The 20341-nt window shown below is 40.3% G+C and overlaps 1 protein-coding gene across 15 annotated transcripts in view; it reads right to left on the bottom strand.

The window, feature by feature from the left end:
• The window catches only part of Btrc (beta-transducin repeat containing E3 ubiquitin protein ligase), a 168304-nt gene that overhangs the window by 105020 nt on the left and 42943 nt on the right, over positions 1 to 20341 (bottom strand). For 6 of the 15 annotated variants that reach the window (XM_031390467.1, XM_031390468.1, XM_031390472.1 and 3 more), the window contains exons 2-3: positions 17017 to 17058; positions 3469 to 3576 (exon numbers count right to left, since the gene is read on the bottom strand). The exons of 2 other annotated variants lie outside the window; for them this stretch is intronic. In XM_031390467.1, coding sequence (XP_031246327.1) covers positions 3469 to 3576; positions 17017 to 17058 — 150 coding nt within the window. The remainder of the gene's footprint in view (positions 1 to 3468; positions 3577 to 17016; positions 17059 to 20341) is intronic. 7 more of the 15 variants (XM_031390471.1, XM_031390477.1, XM_031390474.1 and 4 more) reach the window with 2 other exon arrangements.

Raw genomic sequence — 20341 nt, 5'->3', positions numbered from 1 at the left:
GAAGTAGGAACATATAGAAAGAGTGTTCAGCTTCTTAAAAGCACTACTGACTTTTAATTAAAACTAGAAAAGGTTCTGGTGGTGAACTGGGTCAGAATTATTTGCTACTTTAATTCAGAATTGTCTTAGGACAAATGAAAACTTGAATTTTTCTTGGTACTCTACTCTGATACCAAAGACAGAAGGTTTAAACACTCACACGCGCACGCGCACACACACACACACACACACACACACACACACGCACGCACGCACGCACGCACGCACGCACGCACGCACGCACGCACGCACGCACGCACGCAAACACACATAGTCATGTAAAAGTATTTTTGAGACAGGATCTCATGTATTCCAGACCAGTCTCAAACTTGCTATTTAGGCTAGAACCCAACTCTTAATACAACTGACTCCTGAGTGCTGGGATTACAGACATATGCCACCAAGCCTGGCACCTCTCTTTTAAACGTTCTATCTCTATATAGACAACCTAGTCTTCCTGAGCCTTAAACAAAGCCTGACAATGAATGCAGAAGTGTCTGTGAGAATTCATCTGCCTTCAATTACTCTAGACACTAGATAGATAAAAAGGAAACAATGCCAGGATCAATGTTTTAAATACAGCTTTCATTAAAAATGTCCTATTTATGTGACCTAGGTTTTTTTGTTAGTGTTGTTATTATGGGGGACTCCATGTAGGCCAGGCTGGCTTCAAACTTGAACTTGAACTCATGATCTTCCTGTCTCCACCTCTAGATTGCTGAAATTACAGCTGTATACTTCCACATCCTGGAGAGTTATTATAATTATTTTAAATAATAATATTTTTCTATTCTCATTTCAAACATAGTAAATCTCAGTAGAAATAAGCCACGTGCACTATTTCTCAGTAATTATTAAAGAGTGCAAACTGTCCTCACCTCTAAATTAGTAAAACTGCTAGGTATGGTGGCACAGTCTATAATGTCAGAACTTTGGAGGTAGACAAACGAAAAGTCGACCAAATGAAATGTTCACTTACTGAGATGATCTGTCTATAGCCACAGTGATAAACATCTTGTGCTCAACCCTTCCAGCACCACTACTCGTGCCCTGAGCCCCACAGGACGAGGTGATCAGTAGCTTCCCCAGCCTGTTCTCAAGGAGGTTACTGTTATCTCTGTAGTTTTCAGCTTTTGTGTCATGTGAAAGAGAGGGTGGGAGTGGGGGTGGGGGTGCGGGTGCAGGGAGGCGTTAATGCACCAAGCCATTCCTGTCCTAGAACTTTTGCCCAGTCGACTCTCAGTCTATATGGTTACCTGATCGTCCATACCCCAACTCTTAGGTTAGACCAGGCCTAGTTTGTTTTATTTGTGGTGGTAGAGACAGAACCCAGAGCCCTGTGCACACAGTGTAATGCTCTGATATTTGGCTGTAACTCTGATCAGGCCCCTCCTGTATACAGTCCTATGACTCCTTGCACATTTCTTTTATAGAACCAATCAGTTTAGGGAGATTCTGCCTTTGGGATTATGTGGCTCCATAGCTCTCATACTCATTTCACAATGGAATATAAAAAAATATATATAAATAACTTAAATAAAATTTGGCTTCTATATACACAAGGATAAATAGAACTTATTGCATTTCCACAACAGGTTATGATATAAGTGTCTCTGCTTGCTTGGAGATTTTTAGATACTGGAAATGCAATCTACATTGAGAGGTGGAAAAAACACTGTATAAGTCTCAACACCAAGAGGAGACAGGGACTAAAGGCTTCAGTGTGGCCTACAAGGATGGGCTAGAGACTAAAGGCCAGCCACGGAGACAATAAACAAGTAAGTTTGAATAAATATGACTGTGGAGGTTGGTATATATTACCATACATTGTGCCTGGCTCCATAGAAAGAGAGTGATTAAAAACTGTACATTTTAACCTCTCTAAGATCCTTTTCTATGTGTCTCTTCTGGTATTTGCCTTGTTTTGTTTTTTTAATTAAGTCTTTCTTAAAGATTCTTTATTTAGGGCTGCATAGATAACTCAGTAGTTAAGAGCACTAGCTGCTCCTGGGTTTCATTCCTAGCATCCGTATGGTGGCTAATCCTCCTTAGTTAACTCCAGTCCAAGAGAACCGAACACTCTCTTCAGAACTTTGCAAGCACTGCATGCATGTAGTACACACACGTGTGTGAGAGAGAGACAGAAAGAGACAGAGAGAGACAGAGAGACAGAAAGAGAAAGTGAGAGAGGGAAAGGAAGAGGAGACATTGGAAAGGAGAGAAGAGGAGAGGAGAAGCAAAGTGAGAGAGAATTCACCCAAGACCTTGGAGGGTCAATTCTTTCCTGCCATGGAAATGACCTTTTTTTTTTTTTTTTTTTTTTTTTTTTTTTTTTTTTTTTTTTTTTTTTTTTTTTTTTTTTTTTGATTTTGGTTTTGGTTTTTCCAGACAGGATTTCTCTGTATAGCCCTGGCTGTCCTGGAACTCACTCTGTAGACTAGGCTGGCCTCAAGCTCAGAAATCCGACTGCCTCTGCCTCCCAAGTGCTGGGATTAAAGGCATACCTCTTGACCTCTAAAGGAAGACTGAGAGGAGCTAGTGTCCATCAAAAAAATGTAAGACCAACTGGAGTAGTCAAAATGGAAACTGTATCTACAGCTTTCCCACTCTGAAACAAGAAACTTTTTAAGATACAAGTAACACATAGTTTTTTTTCTTAAGATTTATTTTATTTTATGTATATGAATACAGTGTAGCTGTACAGATGGTTGTGAGCCTTCATGTGGTTGTTAGGAATCGAATTTTTAGGATCTGTGCTCATTCCGGTCAACTCCGCTTGCTCAGGCCCAAAGATTTATTTATTATTATATATAAGTACACTGTAGCTGTCTTCAGAAGCACCAGAAGAGGGCGTCAGATCTCATTACAGGCACTTATTAGCCACCATGTGGTTGCTGGGATTTGAACTCAGGATCTTCGGAAGATCAGTCAGTGTTCTTACCTGCTGAGCCATCTCACCAGCCCCCCACAACATAGTTCTTAATGTATAATGCAAACATAAATGTGTATGTACGCATACACACACATGATAGTAGCATAGTGACCCAGGCATTCTGAACATAGTAATCATAAGAAAAGCATAAGATGTTTGTGCATCTGATTTCAATTACCTAATTACTTGGTTTGATCTTATATAGGTCCACAGCAAACACTATGTTCTGAATTGCTATTTCTATTATTTTAAAAATCAGTATCTGTGCAAGATCTGAAACCCACTGCTCCAGTTGTGCTATATCCATTTTGACAAAACAATTACGATAAAGATGTTTTAAAAGTCAGTAAGTCTGGGTCTACATTAAATACTGAGTGATGTAAAAAAAATACAGGCACTATAAAGGAGAGGAGGTAGGTGTGAGTAAAGTATAGGAGAGAAGGAAGGGCACACTAATGACATACCCCCCCCAATAACCACAGAGACAGAGAAAGTACCTGGAAAGCTGGGAGTGCGCCAGTCCCTGGGTTATACAGGCATCGCAGCGAAGGCATGCTGTCCGCCAGGCTGGAGCAGCCCAGCCACAGAGACCTGGGCATAGAGCACTGCAGAGAGAGGACAACTATGAGATGGGACAGTATGAGACAGGATGGCACAGATTACAGGAATTGTCAAGGGCTGGTTGAATGCAATATTCAAGCTGTAGCTGGCCTTTATGATAGAAATCCTGGCAAGGGAGTAAGATGCAGTCTCACTATGTAGCCTTTGCTGGCCTAGAGCTCTCTAGGTGGACCAGGCTCTGCCCACCTCTGCCTCCCAGCACTTGGGAGAAAATAATAGACAGTGGTTCTAATCCCAGAGAAACTCAAAAGGAGCACTAGTAACCAAAAGGCAAGAGATAAAACATTAGAGGTCCAAAAACCAAGCATGTCATAAATTTCTATCTCTGTTTTTCTATGAATAAATATACCTGAACTAAGAAACCTACGTCTTAAATATGCTGGATTAATTTCCTTTTTGGACCTTAACCATCTTCTATAAATTCATCATAAGGTAAAAGAAATACAATACAAACTAAGCAGAAAAGAGAACTTTGTGGTAGCATTACAATATTAAGAATGGTAAGTAAAAAAAAAAAAAATATCACAGGAGAATGTTTTTTAAAAAGAAAAGAAAAAGCACTGTATCCCTAGGGCCTGACAGCAACTAACTCTGCACAGTTTGCATATGCTTTATGTGTCCTGTTAGTCTGTTATTCATTAACCACAGTGCACAGCTAACCAGAGCAGCTGCCTCTTCATCTTTCCAGATGGATTAAAGGGGGTGGGGCAAGAAACAACCCAAACAGAAACAAAACAACAGGGGAAGAAGAGTAAGGAACCAGAGTGTCGTGGTACTAAAGCTTCAGCAAGGAAAGGATGGGGACAGAATAGAGTGCATCAACAGCCCAAAAAGTACCATTCTAATTACATTAAAAACTGTTAGTATTATTGTGTGTTGAGGCTGGGAGAGGGAGGTAGTCTACAGATGTGGCGCGCATGTCTGCGTGCGTGCGTGCGTGCGTGCGTGCGTGCGTAGGTCAGGGTTGGTTAACCTCAGGTGGTATTCCTCAGGAGCCATCCACCTTGTTTTTTGAGTTCTCTTACTAGCGCTTGGGAACTGCTCATTAGATTAGGCTGGCTGACCAGCATCCTGTCTGCCTTACAAGGACACATCACACACATGGCAAGCATGTTACTGACTGAACCATCTCTCCAAGCTCTGCTTAGTTCTATAAGATCTACATATGGCAGAATGGACTCTATTATTCTTTGTGTTTCTCTAAAAATACCCCAGGATGAAGTTTTATCCATTAGCTTAATTAAGCACTATGATACCTTAATAATAGCTAAAATAGTAAATACCCATCCATACTCAACAAATACATATTTTAAAATAGAAAGTCATTTTCACAAGAAATAAAATTTTATAGAATGAGATAATGTGCTAGTTCTCTGACTTTTTTAAATAACTGATATAAGTCAACTGTAAGATACGAAATATAGTATTTCTACTCACACTGTCTATAACTCATATGAAGATAACATTGCTAAAGACTCCAGCCTAGACTCCTGCTAGACTACAGGTCACTGTCCTCATTGTATAGGTAAGGACTTGTCTACTCATGCTCAAGAACTTAGGAAAATAGGACAGCAAGTGGGGACTAGAATCCATTCCTACTTCCTGGAGTTCTTCCTCCTGCTGTCAGCATCCCTGTATCAAAAACTGGGGATGGGGACTTGGAAAGGGATCTGCTAAAGGCATCACTAGACAACACAACAAGCCAAGCAGTGTTATCACCCAGAGCTGTGACAGCAGTGAGTCCCTTCTATTCACTGCTCCAATTTCTTTACCTCAAGCTACAACCCACTTTACAAACAGCAAGTAAATGTTTTCTTCATTCAGTGTTACATTATGCAATTCATAATGGCTTCCTGTACTGACTGTATGAAGCTGAAGCACGTGATCAGTCTGATTTCCTCTCTCTCCCTTTTATCAAGCCACCTTCTCTATCTACCCTTCTGGTTGGCTCTGGCACTCTAGCTACGGAACTGCTTTGATACTCTACTCAGATGCTTCTCTGAGCCCTAACACATGTACATTTGTAATTCCCCTGTTCCTTTTTTCTGTCATCTACATATGCCATTTACCTCTGTGTCTCCTGGGTATTATGTTTACTCATTTCAGTCCTTTTCAGCTCATCTGCACTTGAAATACTTATATTGGAGAAGAGTAACAGAACAAAGGGGACAGTTACGAGGTGTATATAAAGTTTCTGTCACTTTGAGAATCCCTGCCCTGAACTACAAATGCTCATTTTACTGGGGCTAGAGAGAGAGAGCACCAGCAACTCTTCTGGAGACTGGAGCTAATCCCTAGAACCCACAGAACTGTAACTTCAGTCACAGAGAATCTGATACCCTCTTCTGGCCCCCACAGGTACATGGTGTACAGAAATGCATGCTGGTAAAACATCCATATACACAAAATAAAAATAAAATCTCAAAAATGTAATTAAAAAGAAAATGCCTCATTGAAGCCAGAAACAGTAAGTGACACCTTTCCTCCTAGCTAGACTGTCTACTTACTGAACTGCAGGTGAGCTACGGCCACACAGTAAGACCTGCCTCTAACACTACACAGTGAGACCTGCCTCTAACAACGCAAAGCTCCACTGAAATAATTTTCGTAAGTTAGTTATTTACATAAGTTTTTTCTTAAAGCTAATGTTTAACAATTTATTCAACAAGTATTTATTGAACATCTTTCTTGTTCTGGGAACCAGATACAACAATGGACAAAAAGAAATTCTTTTCCCCCTCTTGATACTACTCATGCTGAAAGCAGAACTTTTTACACATAGTAGATAAGCACTCTGCCACTGAGCTCTATTGATGGCCTTAAAAAGAAAATCCCTTCCTGGAGGAGAAGAGAGCTGGTACTGGAAGTAAAGTAAATAAGTAAATAAATCCTTTTTAAAAGCATCCCTTTCTTAGCTGGGCATGGTGGCTCACATCAGGAATCCCAGAACTGGAGAGACTGCAGGAGGATGACTACCTGCAGCTCATGATGGGCTTGAGTTTACACAGTAAATGCCATGCGAGCCACCATCAGAGCCAGGGTTGTTAGCAAGCTGGGAGCAAAGGAAGGACAGGAAACAAAAGGAAGGAAGGGGAAACAGCCCTTCCCTTCGTGGAACTCACATTCATCCATCAGCATGAAGTCACTATATACTAAAGACTCCTAACATAAAGAAACTCATTGTCAAAGTTTACTATTGTGCTAGTCTTTAGAGACACGGTATTTTTATTAAGTTTGGTTAATGGATTTTTTTCAATCTGAGATATGCATGAGAGGTAGAAAAGTGAAGGCCTGTAAGAAAGTACGTAAAAAGGGAAGGATGGATGGAGTGCAGTAAGCATTGGACAACAACTTGACAGAGAGGCAGGTACTCACACACCTCAGCCATAGTGAGGCTCGCACAGTAGGTACTCACACACCTCAGCCATAGTGAGGCTCGCACAGTAGGTACTCACACACCTCAGCCATAGTGAGGCTCGCACAGTAGGTACTCACACAGCAGGTACTCATACACCTCAGCCATACTAAAGCTCTGCACAGTGTACAGTAGGTACTCACACACCTCAGCCATACTGAAGCTCTGTACAGTACATAGTAGGTACTGCTGGGTCTAGAACTCAGCCAAAACCCCTTCATTCACAGACACGGGACTCTTCTTTCTCATTACAACACATGTATTTATTTGTATTTGTAGAGCTCCTTGGGTAAGTTTTGAAGGCATTTCACCCACGAATTATGGTCTCCTGTTTTTTCATAAGAATCTATGCTACTGTTAGCACTTGATGGATTATTACCAGAGCATCTTCTGTATTCATTCTAATGCTCCTTGTCATTCATAGACCCAATCCTCCATCACAACCCCTCCAACAACTAAAAGTCTGAAAGGGGCTTACCCCCATCTACTTAAACTAAAATTCCAAAATAAAATTATGATCAATAATGAGCTACATACACCCAGGGAAGCCACAAATAAACCCAGTGTGACTTCCAAAATAGTATTAACTTGCAAACACCACACAGAGGATACATTCTCGATTATTACAAGACAATTGGTATGGGTAGGAAAACTGCACTTGAATATAGTCAGATTTGTACATTATCATAAGATTTTATATATTATGGCTCAATTTAAAAACCAATTTTCAAATTGGTTTGTATTGCAATAATTAATCTTATGCATACTGGTAAATGCTGCCCAATGGGAGTTGCCCAACTTTATGGGTCAATTTTAAACAAAGGCATAATCCATGCTCTGTCCATCATTTAATAATATTGCCCTTGATTGAACTGCCCGACCTGTGATCCCAGCTACTGGAGGCTACTACTGGAGGATTACACATTTAAGACAGGCCTAACCTATAGAGTGAGTTTAAGGCCAGTCTGGACAACTTAGCAATATCATATCTAAAAGAAAAAAGTTAAAAGAAGGAGCTGGAGATGTAGCTCAGGGGTAGAGTGCTACCCTAATGTATGAGGCCCTAGGTTCTATCCCTAGGACTAAAAAAAAAAAAAATTGTTTGAAAATCCAGGCATGCTGGCACATTCCAGCAATCCTAATTTGGGGAAAGCTAAAACAAGTTTATGTATCTGAGGCCATATAAGGTTCTATATAGCAAAACCACATCTTTTTTTTTTTTTTTTTTTTTTTTTTTTTTTTTTTTAGTTTTTCCAGACAGGGTTTCTCTGTGTAGCCCTGGCTGTCCTGGAACTCACTCTGTAGACCAGGCTGGCCTCGAAATCAAAAATCCGCCTACCTCTGCCTCCCAAGTGCTGGGATTAAAGGCGTGCGCTACCACTGCCCGGCAGTTTTTTTTTTTTTAAAGATTTATTCGTTTCATTTATATGAGTACAATGTAGCTGTCTTCAGACACACCAGAAGAGGGCATTGGATCCCATTACAGATGGTTGTGAGCCACCATGTGGTTGCTGGGAATTGAACTCAGGCCCTCTGGAGGAGCAGTCGGTACTCTAACCACTGAGCCATCCCTCCAGCCCAGCTCATAGTTTTCTAAGGTTTGGGCTGTCCTTGTTTTGTCTCTTTGCAAATTTAAATCTCTAAACTTTTCCGGTTCTCCCAACTTCTTTTGCTGTGGATCGAACCCAGTGCCATGCTAAGATAACTCTGTCACTGAGCCCTTAACTTTTTAAACAGAAAAATGAACGGTGGGGGTGTGTGTTTCAATCCAACAACTACAACGATATCCCCACATTTAAACATGTAACTTTTACTAATCATTAAAGGACTTCTGAATGACACACTTCTTGAATGATTTTCCTGGGTAAACTCAAAGCTTCAGTTAATAGATTATATCTCATCCTGTGTAAACACAGCTATGGACAGCACAGGCCTGTTCCTTCAGCTCATTTTCTATACTTAGCACAACAGTAGAAAGCTAGACCAAAGCGATGGCTCAGCAAGTAACAGCGCTTGGTGAGCAAGCCTTAGGAGTCTGAAAATGAGTTCCATCCCCAAAGATCATGGCACATGTACACATGCACAAAAACACAAAACACAGCAAGTAAAAATAAAATTCAAGTCTGGTCCACAGAGAGAGTTCCAGGACAGCCAGGACTATACAGAGAAACCCTGTCTCGAAAAACCAAAATTAAAAACCCATAGAAAGTTAAGACTGCGATACTTTATTTAAAACTAAAAAAAATGGGTTCAACTACATGAGTTCAGAATCTTTTAAAACATATATAATATGGGGGGGGGGGGTGCAGAAATGGTTCAGTGGTTCAGAGTACTCACTACTCTTGCAAAGGACTTGAGTTCCCAGCACCACAGAGAATGGCTCTTAACTGTCTGGAACCCCAGTTCCAGGGGAACCTGATGCCCTCTTCTGACCTCTGATGGTACCAGGCACACAAACAGACAAAACACTCATATACATAAAAATACATAATAATCTTCCTATATATGGGGAGGGGCTAGAGCTGTGGCTCAGCAGTTAGACATACTTTCCCATCTTGCAGGGCCCAGACTTGTTTCCTAGCACCCACATTAGGGAGCTCACAACCACCAGCCCAGGAAATCCATCCTACTCCCTTCTTTTGTCTTCTACACAGAATCTTGTGCCTCCACCCTCACTCATGTATACACACACACACACACACACACACACACACACACACACACATACACACACACATATACACACACAATTTAAAAATAAGTCTTAAAAAAATTAAAAAGTTTATGCAAAATAGAGGGAGGTGCTAAACAAGTTTCTACTAAATCAAAGAATTAGAAAAAAAAAAAGACTGATATGTTGCAACAAAATGTGTCTGGTGTTTCAAGAATTCAGCATCACGTACCTATCAAGTTCAAATCCACCCTGAGAGATCCTGAGAACCTTTACTCCTCCCCCACACTTGACTACCTAAAGTAATGCCATGGATTCTCTTCACCGATAAAGGGTCCTGCAGGCAAAGGGCTGGCCTCAGTATTTACTATATGAAAACTGAATGACAAAATCTCCTAAACTCAGGTCCCTGTTGGTCAACTTCTAGGAGTAATAGAAGCTATAATCAACAATAAAAAGATAGCTGCATTGAGAGTTTCTGTATCCTTAAGCCATGGTAGAGAATTCCCTTTCCACTACTATACCAACTAAAAAAGTTCAGGCCAAGAGAAATGCAGTATTCCTTGCAAGGCAGTCAGGCTCTAACTTACAAAGTCAATGTTTGCCTTCTAAAATTACATTTATTTAACTACTTATTTATTGTGAGAGAGTGTGTATGCCATGTTGCATGCGCACGTAGAGGGCAGAGGACCACTTAGGGAGAATCAATTCTGTCCTCCTACTATGTGGTCCTGGGTCAGGTTGTCAGGCTTCACAGCAAGCACCTTAGCAAGCACCTTGTCTCACTTAACCACCCATCAGTTAGCAACATTGAGAAGCCCATTTACTAGTTTACTCCCAAAAGTCTCACCTGCCAGAACATGTCAGATGATCAAATTCATTTAGCTTATTACACAAAACTGTAGAAAAATTAAATAAGTGTTATAAAATCTGCAAAATGTACTAGTAAGAACAGGTTTCTGCAAGGCAGTGCACGCCTTTAATCCCAGCACTCGGGAGGCAGAGGCAGGCGGACTTCTGAGTTGGAGGCCAGCCTGGTCTACAGAGTGAGTTCCAAGACAGCCAGGGCTACACAGAGAAACCCTGCCTCAAAAAAACAAAAACAAAAAAAAAATGAATGCAGTTGACTGTTCTAAATACCACTCTCCACTAAATCAGAGCCTCAGAACAATGACTAAATCCAGAGCTCCACCCTGAAAAAATTTAAGATGAGTTTGGAACAACTTCTTGAGGTGTTCAAAGATCAGGAGACATGTCAAAATGGCAGAGTAGACAGAAGGAAAAGCTGGAACAGAGTAAACATTTAACAGTATAACATCAAATAAATAGTGATGGCAGGTTATAATTGTGGCAAGCAAACATGTCCCCCAATGACTTCCCCCTCCTAGTGTCCATGCCCTTAGTTAACCCCACTCCATCCTCAGGAGTCTGGCAAAGGTAATGAGACACCATGATCTGATTACATAAAGTTAACTACCATCTCACAGACTGAACAGTCTGCTTGGCTTGCATGATTTAATGAAGCAAGCAGTCATACTGAAGAAGTCCTCATGGTAAGGAATAAAGGGTAGCCTTCAGCCAACCACCACCTAAGAATCAAGGCTCTCAATCCAACAGCCCTTGAAGAAAGTAATTCTGCCAACTATCTTGAAAGCTTGGAAGTTAGTCCTTCCTCAATCAAGACTTCAAGTCAGACAACAGCCAGAGCAATACTTTTGTCCCTGTGAGAGATCTTGAAGTAGAGGTCAGCTTGTGCCCAGAGTTGTAACTCCAAAACTCAAAGCTATTAAATGATTCCTATTAATGTCATAGGCATGTTGGTAAGGTTGATTGTGGCAAGCACTTCACAATGACTGTATGTGTGAAAACACGTTGTATATTATATAAATATTTCACATTAGTTGACCAAATATAACAATGAGGAAGACAGAACAGAGAAAAAAATGTATATATTGAAAAGAGACATACAGGAAAAACCTTCAGAAAGAGGTCGACTCTAAACCAAGGCTTAGCACCAATCTCAATGTAGTGGTCAGTGCTCCTGGCTAATGAAGACTTACAGTAAGTCTGGGCCCAAGAGATGGTTCAACAAGTGAAGGTGCTTGCTGAGTAAAGCTTGAAGACGGAAATTCAAGAGGAACAACACAGTAGGGAGAACTGACTTTCAAAAATTGACCTTTGATTTTTATGTGTAATACACACAATACACACACACACACACACACACCTATATGCATGTATGCTTCAATACTAAATAAATTAATAAACTTTTAAAAAGGCCATTTAAAAAGTTTTGGGGCAGAGATGGTAGTTCGTATCTCTAATCCCAACACACAGGAAGATAAGGAGAATAAGTCTGGGCTAGAGAGTGAGACCTTATGTTGAAAAAAACAATCTACATTTTCATTTTTTTTTATTTTGAAAAAAATATATACATATCTTTACATTTCTCTCATCTAAGTTTGCTGGGACTAGAATTGTGGATGGGACAGGGGGGTTAGAATATATACATGTACTTATTGAGATAACTTAAGGACGGAAACCAAGCCTAAAAAACTTCCTAACTGGGCTGGTTAGATGGCTCAGCGGGTAAGAGCACTGACTGCTCTTCTGAAGGTCCTAAGTTCAAATCCCAGCAGCTACATAGTGGCTCACAATCACCCGCAGATGAGATCTGACGCCCTCTTCTGGTACATCTGAAGATAGCTACAGTATACTTCTTTATAATAAAAAATCAATCTTTGGGCTGGAACTAGTGGCGTCTACTGGAGTGAGCAGAGCAAGTAGAGGTCCCAAAGTCAATTCCCAACAACCAGATCTGTACAGCCACAGTGTATACTCATATGCGTAAAATAAATAAATAAACCTTTAAAAAAAAAACTTCCTAACTTCCTGTGGCGACCCGTGGAGTGACTTTGACAGCGTTATGTCATCACTGTCCGCTATGTCTACCATCATCACTGTCTCTTCCTTCACTTCTCATCTTTCCCTCAGACTTCAGTTACTATTTTGTCACTTTGTTTCACCTTTATTCCCAAATTTCCAGTCTGAGTTATCAATACTTACAAAATATCCCAGTGGGGAGAAACCAACACACTAAATACTCTGCTGTCTGCAGACAAACCAGCACCAGATGAGCAGTGGCTAACCCTAGGAGGACATGGCTGACCACAACACAAATTTCCTAGGAGGACATGGCTGATCACAGCACACATTTCCTAGGAGGACATGACTAACCACAGCACACATTTCTTTGACCCAGTTGCCAAGAACTAGAGAATTGGCAACAAAAGGCATTTATATACTATGTAGTTATAGTTAACATACCATGCTAATTAAAATTCAAACTATGCTAATTAGTATTACTTAACTAAATTGTGGTAAATGAAATTTCTATAAATTAGAGTGGTGCAAAATGAGAACTTAACAGAATTTAAATTTAAATTTAGCTTTTGTTTTAGGATTTTTTGTTTTGCTGGGAGAGTATCTTACTATGTAGCCCAGGCTGGCTTGGAGTTCACTGTAAAGGATGGAGATACAGTTAAAGTCACCCAGCTGTTCCATGTAAATAGAGGCTCTGAGTAAGTGACAAACAGCAGACTTCAGCTTCTACCACTATGCTGGTTTGAGCACGGTTGGCCCAGGGAATGGCACCAGGAGGTATGGCCTTGTTGGAGTAGGTGTGGCTCTTTTGCAGGAGGTGTGCCACTGTGGGGCTGGGCTTGGAGGCCCTGCCTAGCTAGAGAGACAGTCCTCTGCAGGCAGCAGTTGGATCAAGAGTTAGAACTCTCAGCTCCTTCTCCAGCACTATGTCTGCTTGGATGCTACCATCTTCCCACCTTGATGAAAAAGAACTGAACCTCTGAACCTGTAAACCAGCCCTAATTAAATGTTGTCCTTTATAAGAGTTGCCTGGGTCATGGTGTCTCTTCACAGCAACGGAAACCCTAACTAAGACAACTACAGTGTCAGCCACAAGCCAGGAAAACCAGGTTGGATATGGGAAGCAGTATTTTAAGCTTCTGCGCAATGGGTAGCCTAGTGTACAAAGCAAGTTTTAGGATAGCCAAGGCTACAAAGGGAAACCCTGCCTCCAAAAACCAAAACAAAAAACGGAAGGAAGGAAGGAAGGGAAGAAGGAAGGAAGGAAGGAAGGGAAGAAGGAAGGAAGGGAAGAAGGAAGGAAGGGAGGAAGGAAGGAAGGAAGGAAGGGGAGAAGGAAGGAAGGGAGGAAGGAAGGAAGGAAGGGAAGAAGGGAAGAAGGAAGGGGAGAAGGAAGGAAGGAAGGAAGGATGGAAGGAAGGGAAGAAGGAAGGGAGGGAGGAAGAGAGGAAGGAAGAGAGGAAGGAAGAAAGGAAGGAAGGAAGACAGCAATACACAAAATGAGGAACCAAGAGGAACAATTATATATGTAATTATAACATGGGGAGGGGGTAAGGGCAAGAAAACAAGCAGAAAATACTTCTAGGGGCTCTGTGGGTAAAGTGCTTGTGTAAGCATGAAGCCCTGAGCTTGATTCTCAACACCCATGTAACAAACCAAACATGGTGGTATGTGTTTACAAATACCAGGGCTGGAAAGGTGGAGGCAGGCAAAGCCTTGGGCTCACTGAGCAGCCAGCCTATGGTGTACTCCTGGCTAATCAATGAGAGATCTTGCCCCAAAGAAGTAAAGGGCTCTTGAGAAGTGATGACTGAGGTTGACCTCTAGTCTCCACACATATGTACACACCTTTATATGGCACAGACACAAAAAACTTTTTTGTTGTTGTTGTTTTTTTCAAGACAGGGTTTCTCTGTGTAGCCCTGGCTGTCCTGGAACTCACTCTGTAGACCAGGTTGGCCTTGAACTCAGAAATCCACCTGCCTCTCTGCCTCTCAAGTGCTGGGATTAAAGGCATTCGCCACCACTACCTGGCTCACAAATAACTTTTGTGCAAAATAAATGTAGCAAAATTAAAAGCTTGCCTTGTGTGTAGGAAGCACTAAGTCCAATCTCCGGTGTGACAACAACAACAACAACAACAACAACAACAACAACAACAACAACAGAAGAGCAGGAGGAGGAGAGAAGAAGTAGTAGAAGAGGAGAAGAGAAGAAAAGAAGAGGAGGAAGAGGAGTAAAAGTAATATGAGGTTCTTAGGAGAAGCACTCTGGAAGCTGAGACAGGAGATCACCTGAGTCCAGAAGCTTGAGAACTTCTATAGCTCAACAACAATAATGACAAAAGCCAAGTAATCCAATTTTAAAATGGGCAAAAACCTTGAGGATTTCTCTATGACAGTGGCATTCAACCTGTGGGTCATGACCCCTTTAGGGTTGAATTACTGTTTCACAAGGGTCAGATATCCGACATTCATACTACAATTCACAGCAGTAACAGAATGACAGTTATGAAGTAGCAACAAAAATAATTTTATGGTTGTGGACACCTCAACTTGAGGAGTTGTATTAAAAGGTCACAGCACTAGGAAGGCTGAAAGCCACTGCTCTACAAGGATATGCAAATGATAACAACACAGAAGAGATTGTTCCTCATTAGGAATTCCTCACCCAAGTAGGACAGCAACTAAAAGATCCTGGAGTCCACCAGCCTCTTCAGTAAGAGGCACGTGGAGACGACCAGATGTGATGGCCATCAGTCAAAGTACAAAACAATCCCAGGACAGAAACTGAGAGTAGGAAGTATGGGAAAACAGGAACCTTAAACATGTTGCTGGGGGAAAATACAAAATAGTTCAGAAACTGAGGAAACAAGTTTGGCTAATCTCTACAAGGTGAACATAAAATAACTATGACTATACTGTAATTCTGTGTACTCATATATTCACATGAAACAATTGAAAATAAGCGCTCAATCACACAAAAGTACACATGTTCACAGCAGTATTTCTTCAAAATAGTCAAAAGGTTAAAATGGCCTAGATAACTGAGTGAATAAAAGAAATTGTACCATGTTAAACAGTATTTAGTAATAAAAACAGGTTGATACATGCTACAACATGAACCCCAAATGTATTATGCTAAATTAAAAAAGCCAGAAATAAAACATGAAATATACAGAACAGGAAACACATTTAGACAAAATGTTGACTGCCAATTGCTGTGGGGGAGAAATAGAAACTATGTAACAGATAATAAATTCTACATGGTATAATGGAAGTATCCTGAAATCAGAGATAGTAGATATATAATTTTAACTATGACTAACATTTTAAAATGCATATTACAGGGCATGGAAATAGACTCCTATAGCTCACACAGTCAGAAAACTGAAGCAGAAGGGTAGGTTCAAAGCTAGCCTGGGATACAGAGCAAGACCTTGTCTTTTAAAAGAGGATATTTTAACCTCTAAAATTAAAACAAAATTCCAACTATAACAACAAAAGAAACAAAACACCAAAAAATAGCTAATCCATTAAAGGCAAGTTTAAAAACAGATAAGACAAATAGAAAAATGAATGGTTTAATCATGTCAATATCTACATTTAGATGTGTGTGTATATGTGTACACTACATAATACAAAACACTAATCACACACGGCTACTATGCACTTGAATGATGATATATTCTAAATATAGCCATTTAAATACCCACTGAACTTATTTTGTAAAGGTAAAACACCATCAACAACTTTACACTGAATTCATGTTGAAATGATAGTATACTCAGTCAAAATACATTATAAAAATGTGAATTGTTTTTTTCACATCTTTTAAATTGCTTCAAAATTTAAAAGTATTTCAATCTCCCTAACAACAAAAGTTCTAAATGATAAGAAACAAAAATAGAGTATATATCTCAGTGGTAGAATACTTATCTTCTATGTGAGGCCCAGAAATCAGTATCATGCACAAAAGAGGAGTGAGGAAGGGAAGGGAAGGAAGGACTAAGGAGGGAGGACACACAGTTCTACATCCATACTTTGAGATTTTAACACATATCCTTCAGGTACTTGAAATAACTAGCACAAGGAAATCAATGCAGTAACTGAGCTTGACCTGATGACTGAACCTCAGGTACCACATCCATCAAGTACAGAGTACACGGACTTCTTAAAACACTGTTAGCATGATGGATCCTAAGGTGAACCAAGGCTTTAGTTCATAAGAATGAAGTGGCAGAATGTACTGCTGAGCAGCATGAATATTAATGAGAAAGTAACTAAAGGGGTCCTGGTTCCATGCATGACACAGTAAGCTCCCCCTCGTATCTCCCACGGAATGCAACTAACACAAATGGGAGAACAGATGGAGCAGCTATGGAGGACTCTTAAAAAGTAAGCATTAGCAAGGGAAGAAGATCTTAACATAGTACTGAACCAACAAGGAATTTACCTTTTTATTATTCCTCCAATATCCACCAGCCGGAACTGCAGCCTGAAACCCAAAAGTGAGCATCAGTGTAGGTAAAGGGCTCCAGAGAAAGCCTGATTCTAGTTCAAGTTCTGTAGGGTATCTTGAGAGAATGAAAACCTCATGCCTCTCTTTAAATTTGCTGCATTCTAAGCCATCCCATGACAAAAGTCACCCAAAACTCTGAAATGAGAGGCCTTCTTCTTTGACCTGGTAAAAGGGAGGGCTCAAAGCTTCCTCCCCTGTTTCCATCATCCCCAACTCCCACCCCACATTCCTTTCATCATTTACTCTCAGATGCAGTAACATTTTCAGGTTTAAATAAAGTGCACCTTTCTAGATGCAGGACTGAAATTAGTAACCCTAAGAAACCAGACAGCACTGATCCTCAACTGTGGGAAAGACGCTAGGAGAGCACTCCTAGAGAGTCACTGACTCCAGTGTTCACCGCATGTGGATGCTAGCTAAAAACACCAACCAGATCCCAGGGTAGCCACCAAGTATCATGCACAGAGTCAATCTCATGCCATTTGCAGAGGCTTTCTCACTTAGATAGACAGTAAACCCACAAATTCACAACCCTATTATCATAGCCTCCCTAAACGTTGAGATTACAGGAACGCATCACTATGGGCATCAAAAAATATAACCATTATTAATGAGATAAGAATAAAATGCAGAGCCTTGTAATATTAAGTGTCAATGACAGCCGGGTGCTTGCCTTTAATCCCAGCACTCAAGAGGCAGAAGCAGGCAAATCTCTGAGTTTGAATGCAGCCTAGTCTAAAGAGCAAGTTGTTTCAATAACTAGGGGTAAAACTCCTGAAATAAAATGTACTTGCAAAGAAACAATAAGCTTAAAACTCACTGAATAAAAACAGTAGCAAACCCGGCAGTGGTGGTGCACGCCTTTAATCCCAGCACTTGGGAGGCAGAGGCAGGTGGATTTCTGGTTCGAGGCCAGCCTGGTATACAGAGTGAGTTCCAGGACAGCCAGCCAAGGCTACACAGAGAAACCCTGTCTCAAAAAAACAAAAAAAACCAAAACAAAACAACAAAAAACAAAACAAAACAAAAAAAAAAAACAGCAGCAAAATGAAGATTACAAGCATACAAGCAAAAAACTTCAACAAAATATTGGCAAAATCAGCGATATACAAATATGGAAAATCACTATCTTGGGATCTAAAGATATTTGATACTTGGCTCTAGTCCTTAAGAGACCTGACTGTCCATCTTCCCTCTAATTCTATGAACTATCTCTACCCTTCAATAGTTGACCATCCTTATTTAAAGGGGAATTAGGCAACTTGACATTTGAAACCCCGAAGCAACTGATAAAGACACATAATTCCAAAGAGTTTATCTCATATTAAACATGAGATTTAAAAATTTAGCCATTTTAAAGTGTTCTACAGGTACTTTAAAAAAAAAAAAAAAAGATTTATTTATTTATTTTATGTATATAAGTACACTGTGTTACTGTCTTCAGGCACACCAGAAGAGGGCATCAGATCCCACTACAGCAGATCAGATCCCACTACAGATGGTTGTGAGCCACCATGTGGTTGCTGGGAATTGAACTCAAGACCTCTGGAAGAGCAGACAGTACTCTTAACTGTTGGGCCCTCTCTCTAGCCCCAGGCACTTTTTTAAATGAGTATATGTATGTATGTATGTGTGTGTGTGTGTGTGTGTGTGTGTTGGTGTCCATCAAGAGCAGAAGAAGGCACTGACTGGATCCCCTGTTACTAGAGTTACAGATGGTTGTGCATAGTCACATGGGTTCTGGGAACGAAGGCCAGGTCCTCTGCAAGAGCAGCAAAGTGTTCTTAACCGCTAAGAGTCATCTTTCCAGCCCCTCATTTTTGCTTGCTTGTTTCTGAAACAGGATCTGCTTATTATGGTATCCTGGCTGTCCTGTAAGTTACTGTGTGACCAAACTGACCTTAAACATGAAAAGACAGACAATGCTGACCACATTAGGAGTAAACTGTCACTAGCCTGATATGGCCACAGATCTCACCTGGTCTCTAGCATCACCTTGGGAAGCCACGCCCACTTTAGGACACATGGATCATTGTACAACTAACAGAAAACTTTTTTTTTAACATTTCTTTTTTTTAATTATTTTTAAATTATGTATTATTTATTTTATGAGTACACTGTAGCTGTCTTCAGACACACCAGAAGAGGGCATCAGATCCCATTACAGATGGTTGTGAGCCACCATGTGGTTGCTGGGAACTAAACTCAGGACTTCTAGAAGAGCCATCTCTCCAGCCCCAGAAAACATTTTTAAGACGGGGTCTCATGTATTCTAGGCTAGCCTGGAACTTACTTACTGCACAGCCAATGAGAACCTTGAACCCCTCTGACCTTCCCTGCCCACACTTCCCCAGCTTTGGGAAATCTTACAGTAAAACTTATCCAGTGCCAGATATAATTTATGTTGATACAAATAAAAGTAAAACATAAACATTAGGCAATTAAGAAAATTAGAATGCTGATATAAAAAAATTATTTTTGTATATGCTAGTGTCTTACCTCTTGCCAGTGGCTTTAAAGATCTTTTGTTTTCTGAACTAAAACAGAACAGTGAAACTGGTTTTATAGAAAGTTGGAAAAAATTCTATGTATTAATTTGCTTTGGGTAATTCTAGTCTCTCTAGTAAGCTCATAATTAGGAAAGCCTTTTTAGGGCTGTGTTCTAGTCTCACAGGTGCAAAGCTACTCCATATTTGGAAAATCTAAATTCATATGTGAGGAGGTTGTGTTTTTAAAGCATATTATTTACACAATTCACTAGAATGGCTCCTCTGAAATCTGGGTGGCTCTCTTAAGCAATTATGTACTTAGGAACCTTTCTCTGCACAGCCATGTAAATTCAAGTAAGAATAATTTACTGATTATGCACAGTTATTAGAATTTTAAAGCATTTTTTTGTTCAAAATTCTAGTTTATCAGATGGTTATAACTAATTGTGTCCTTAATAAATAATGATGAACAAATGCTTTAGAAGGTAGCAAGGCTTGAACTGTAATGTTCTAAGGAAGCACTGGGAGCTGCTCCCCTCCCTCCTGTTAAGGAGATGCCTCCCTTCTATATACCAAGCTTTGTGGTGGAATTGACAATTGGGATTCTAAACCTCTGTGTTAGAATACTGACTTCAATTACAGATGCAGAGCTGTATCAGTAAGGAACGGTAGAGCCATTTTAACAGTGAAGAAGCTAGGCAGCATAGGAATTAAGACTGTCCAATTTGAAAGAATAAAGTAAAAACCTTTTTTTTTTTTTTTTTTTTTTT

Source organism: Mastomys coucha, unplaced genomic scaffold (genome assembly GCF_008632895.1).
Source record: "Mastomys coucha isolate ucsf_1 unplaced genomic scaffold, UCSF_Mcou_1 pScaffold21, whole genome shotgun sequence".
In the NCBI taxonomy this organism is placed as follows: Eukaryota; Metazoa; Chordata; class Mammalia; order Rodentia; family Muridae; genus Mastomys; species Mastomys coucha.
The sequence above is the reverse complement of the archived record's forward strand: the minus strand, read 5'-3'. Positions and strand labels throughout refer to the sequence as shown.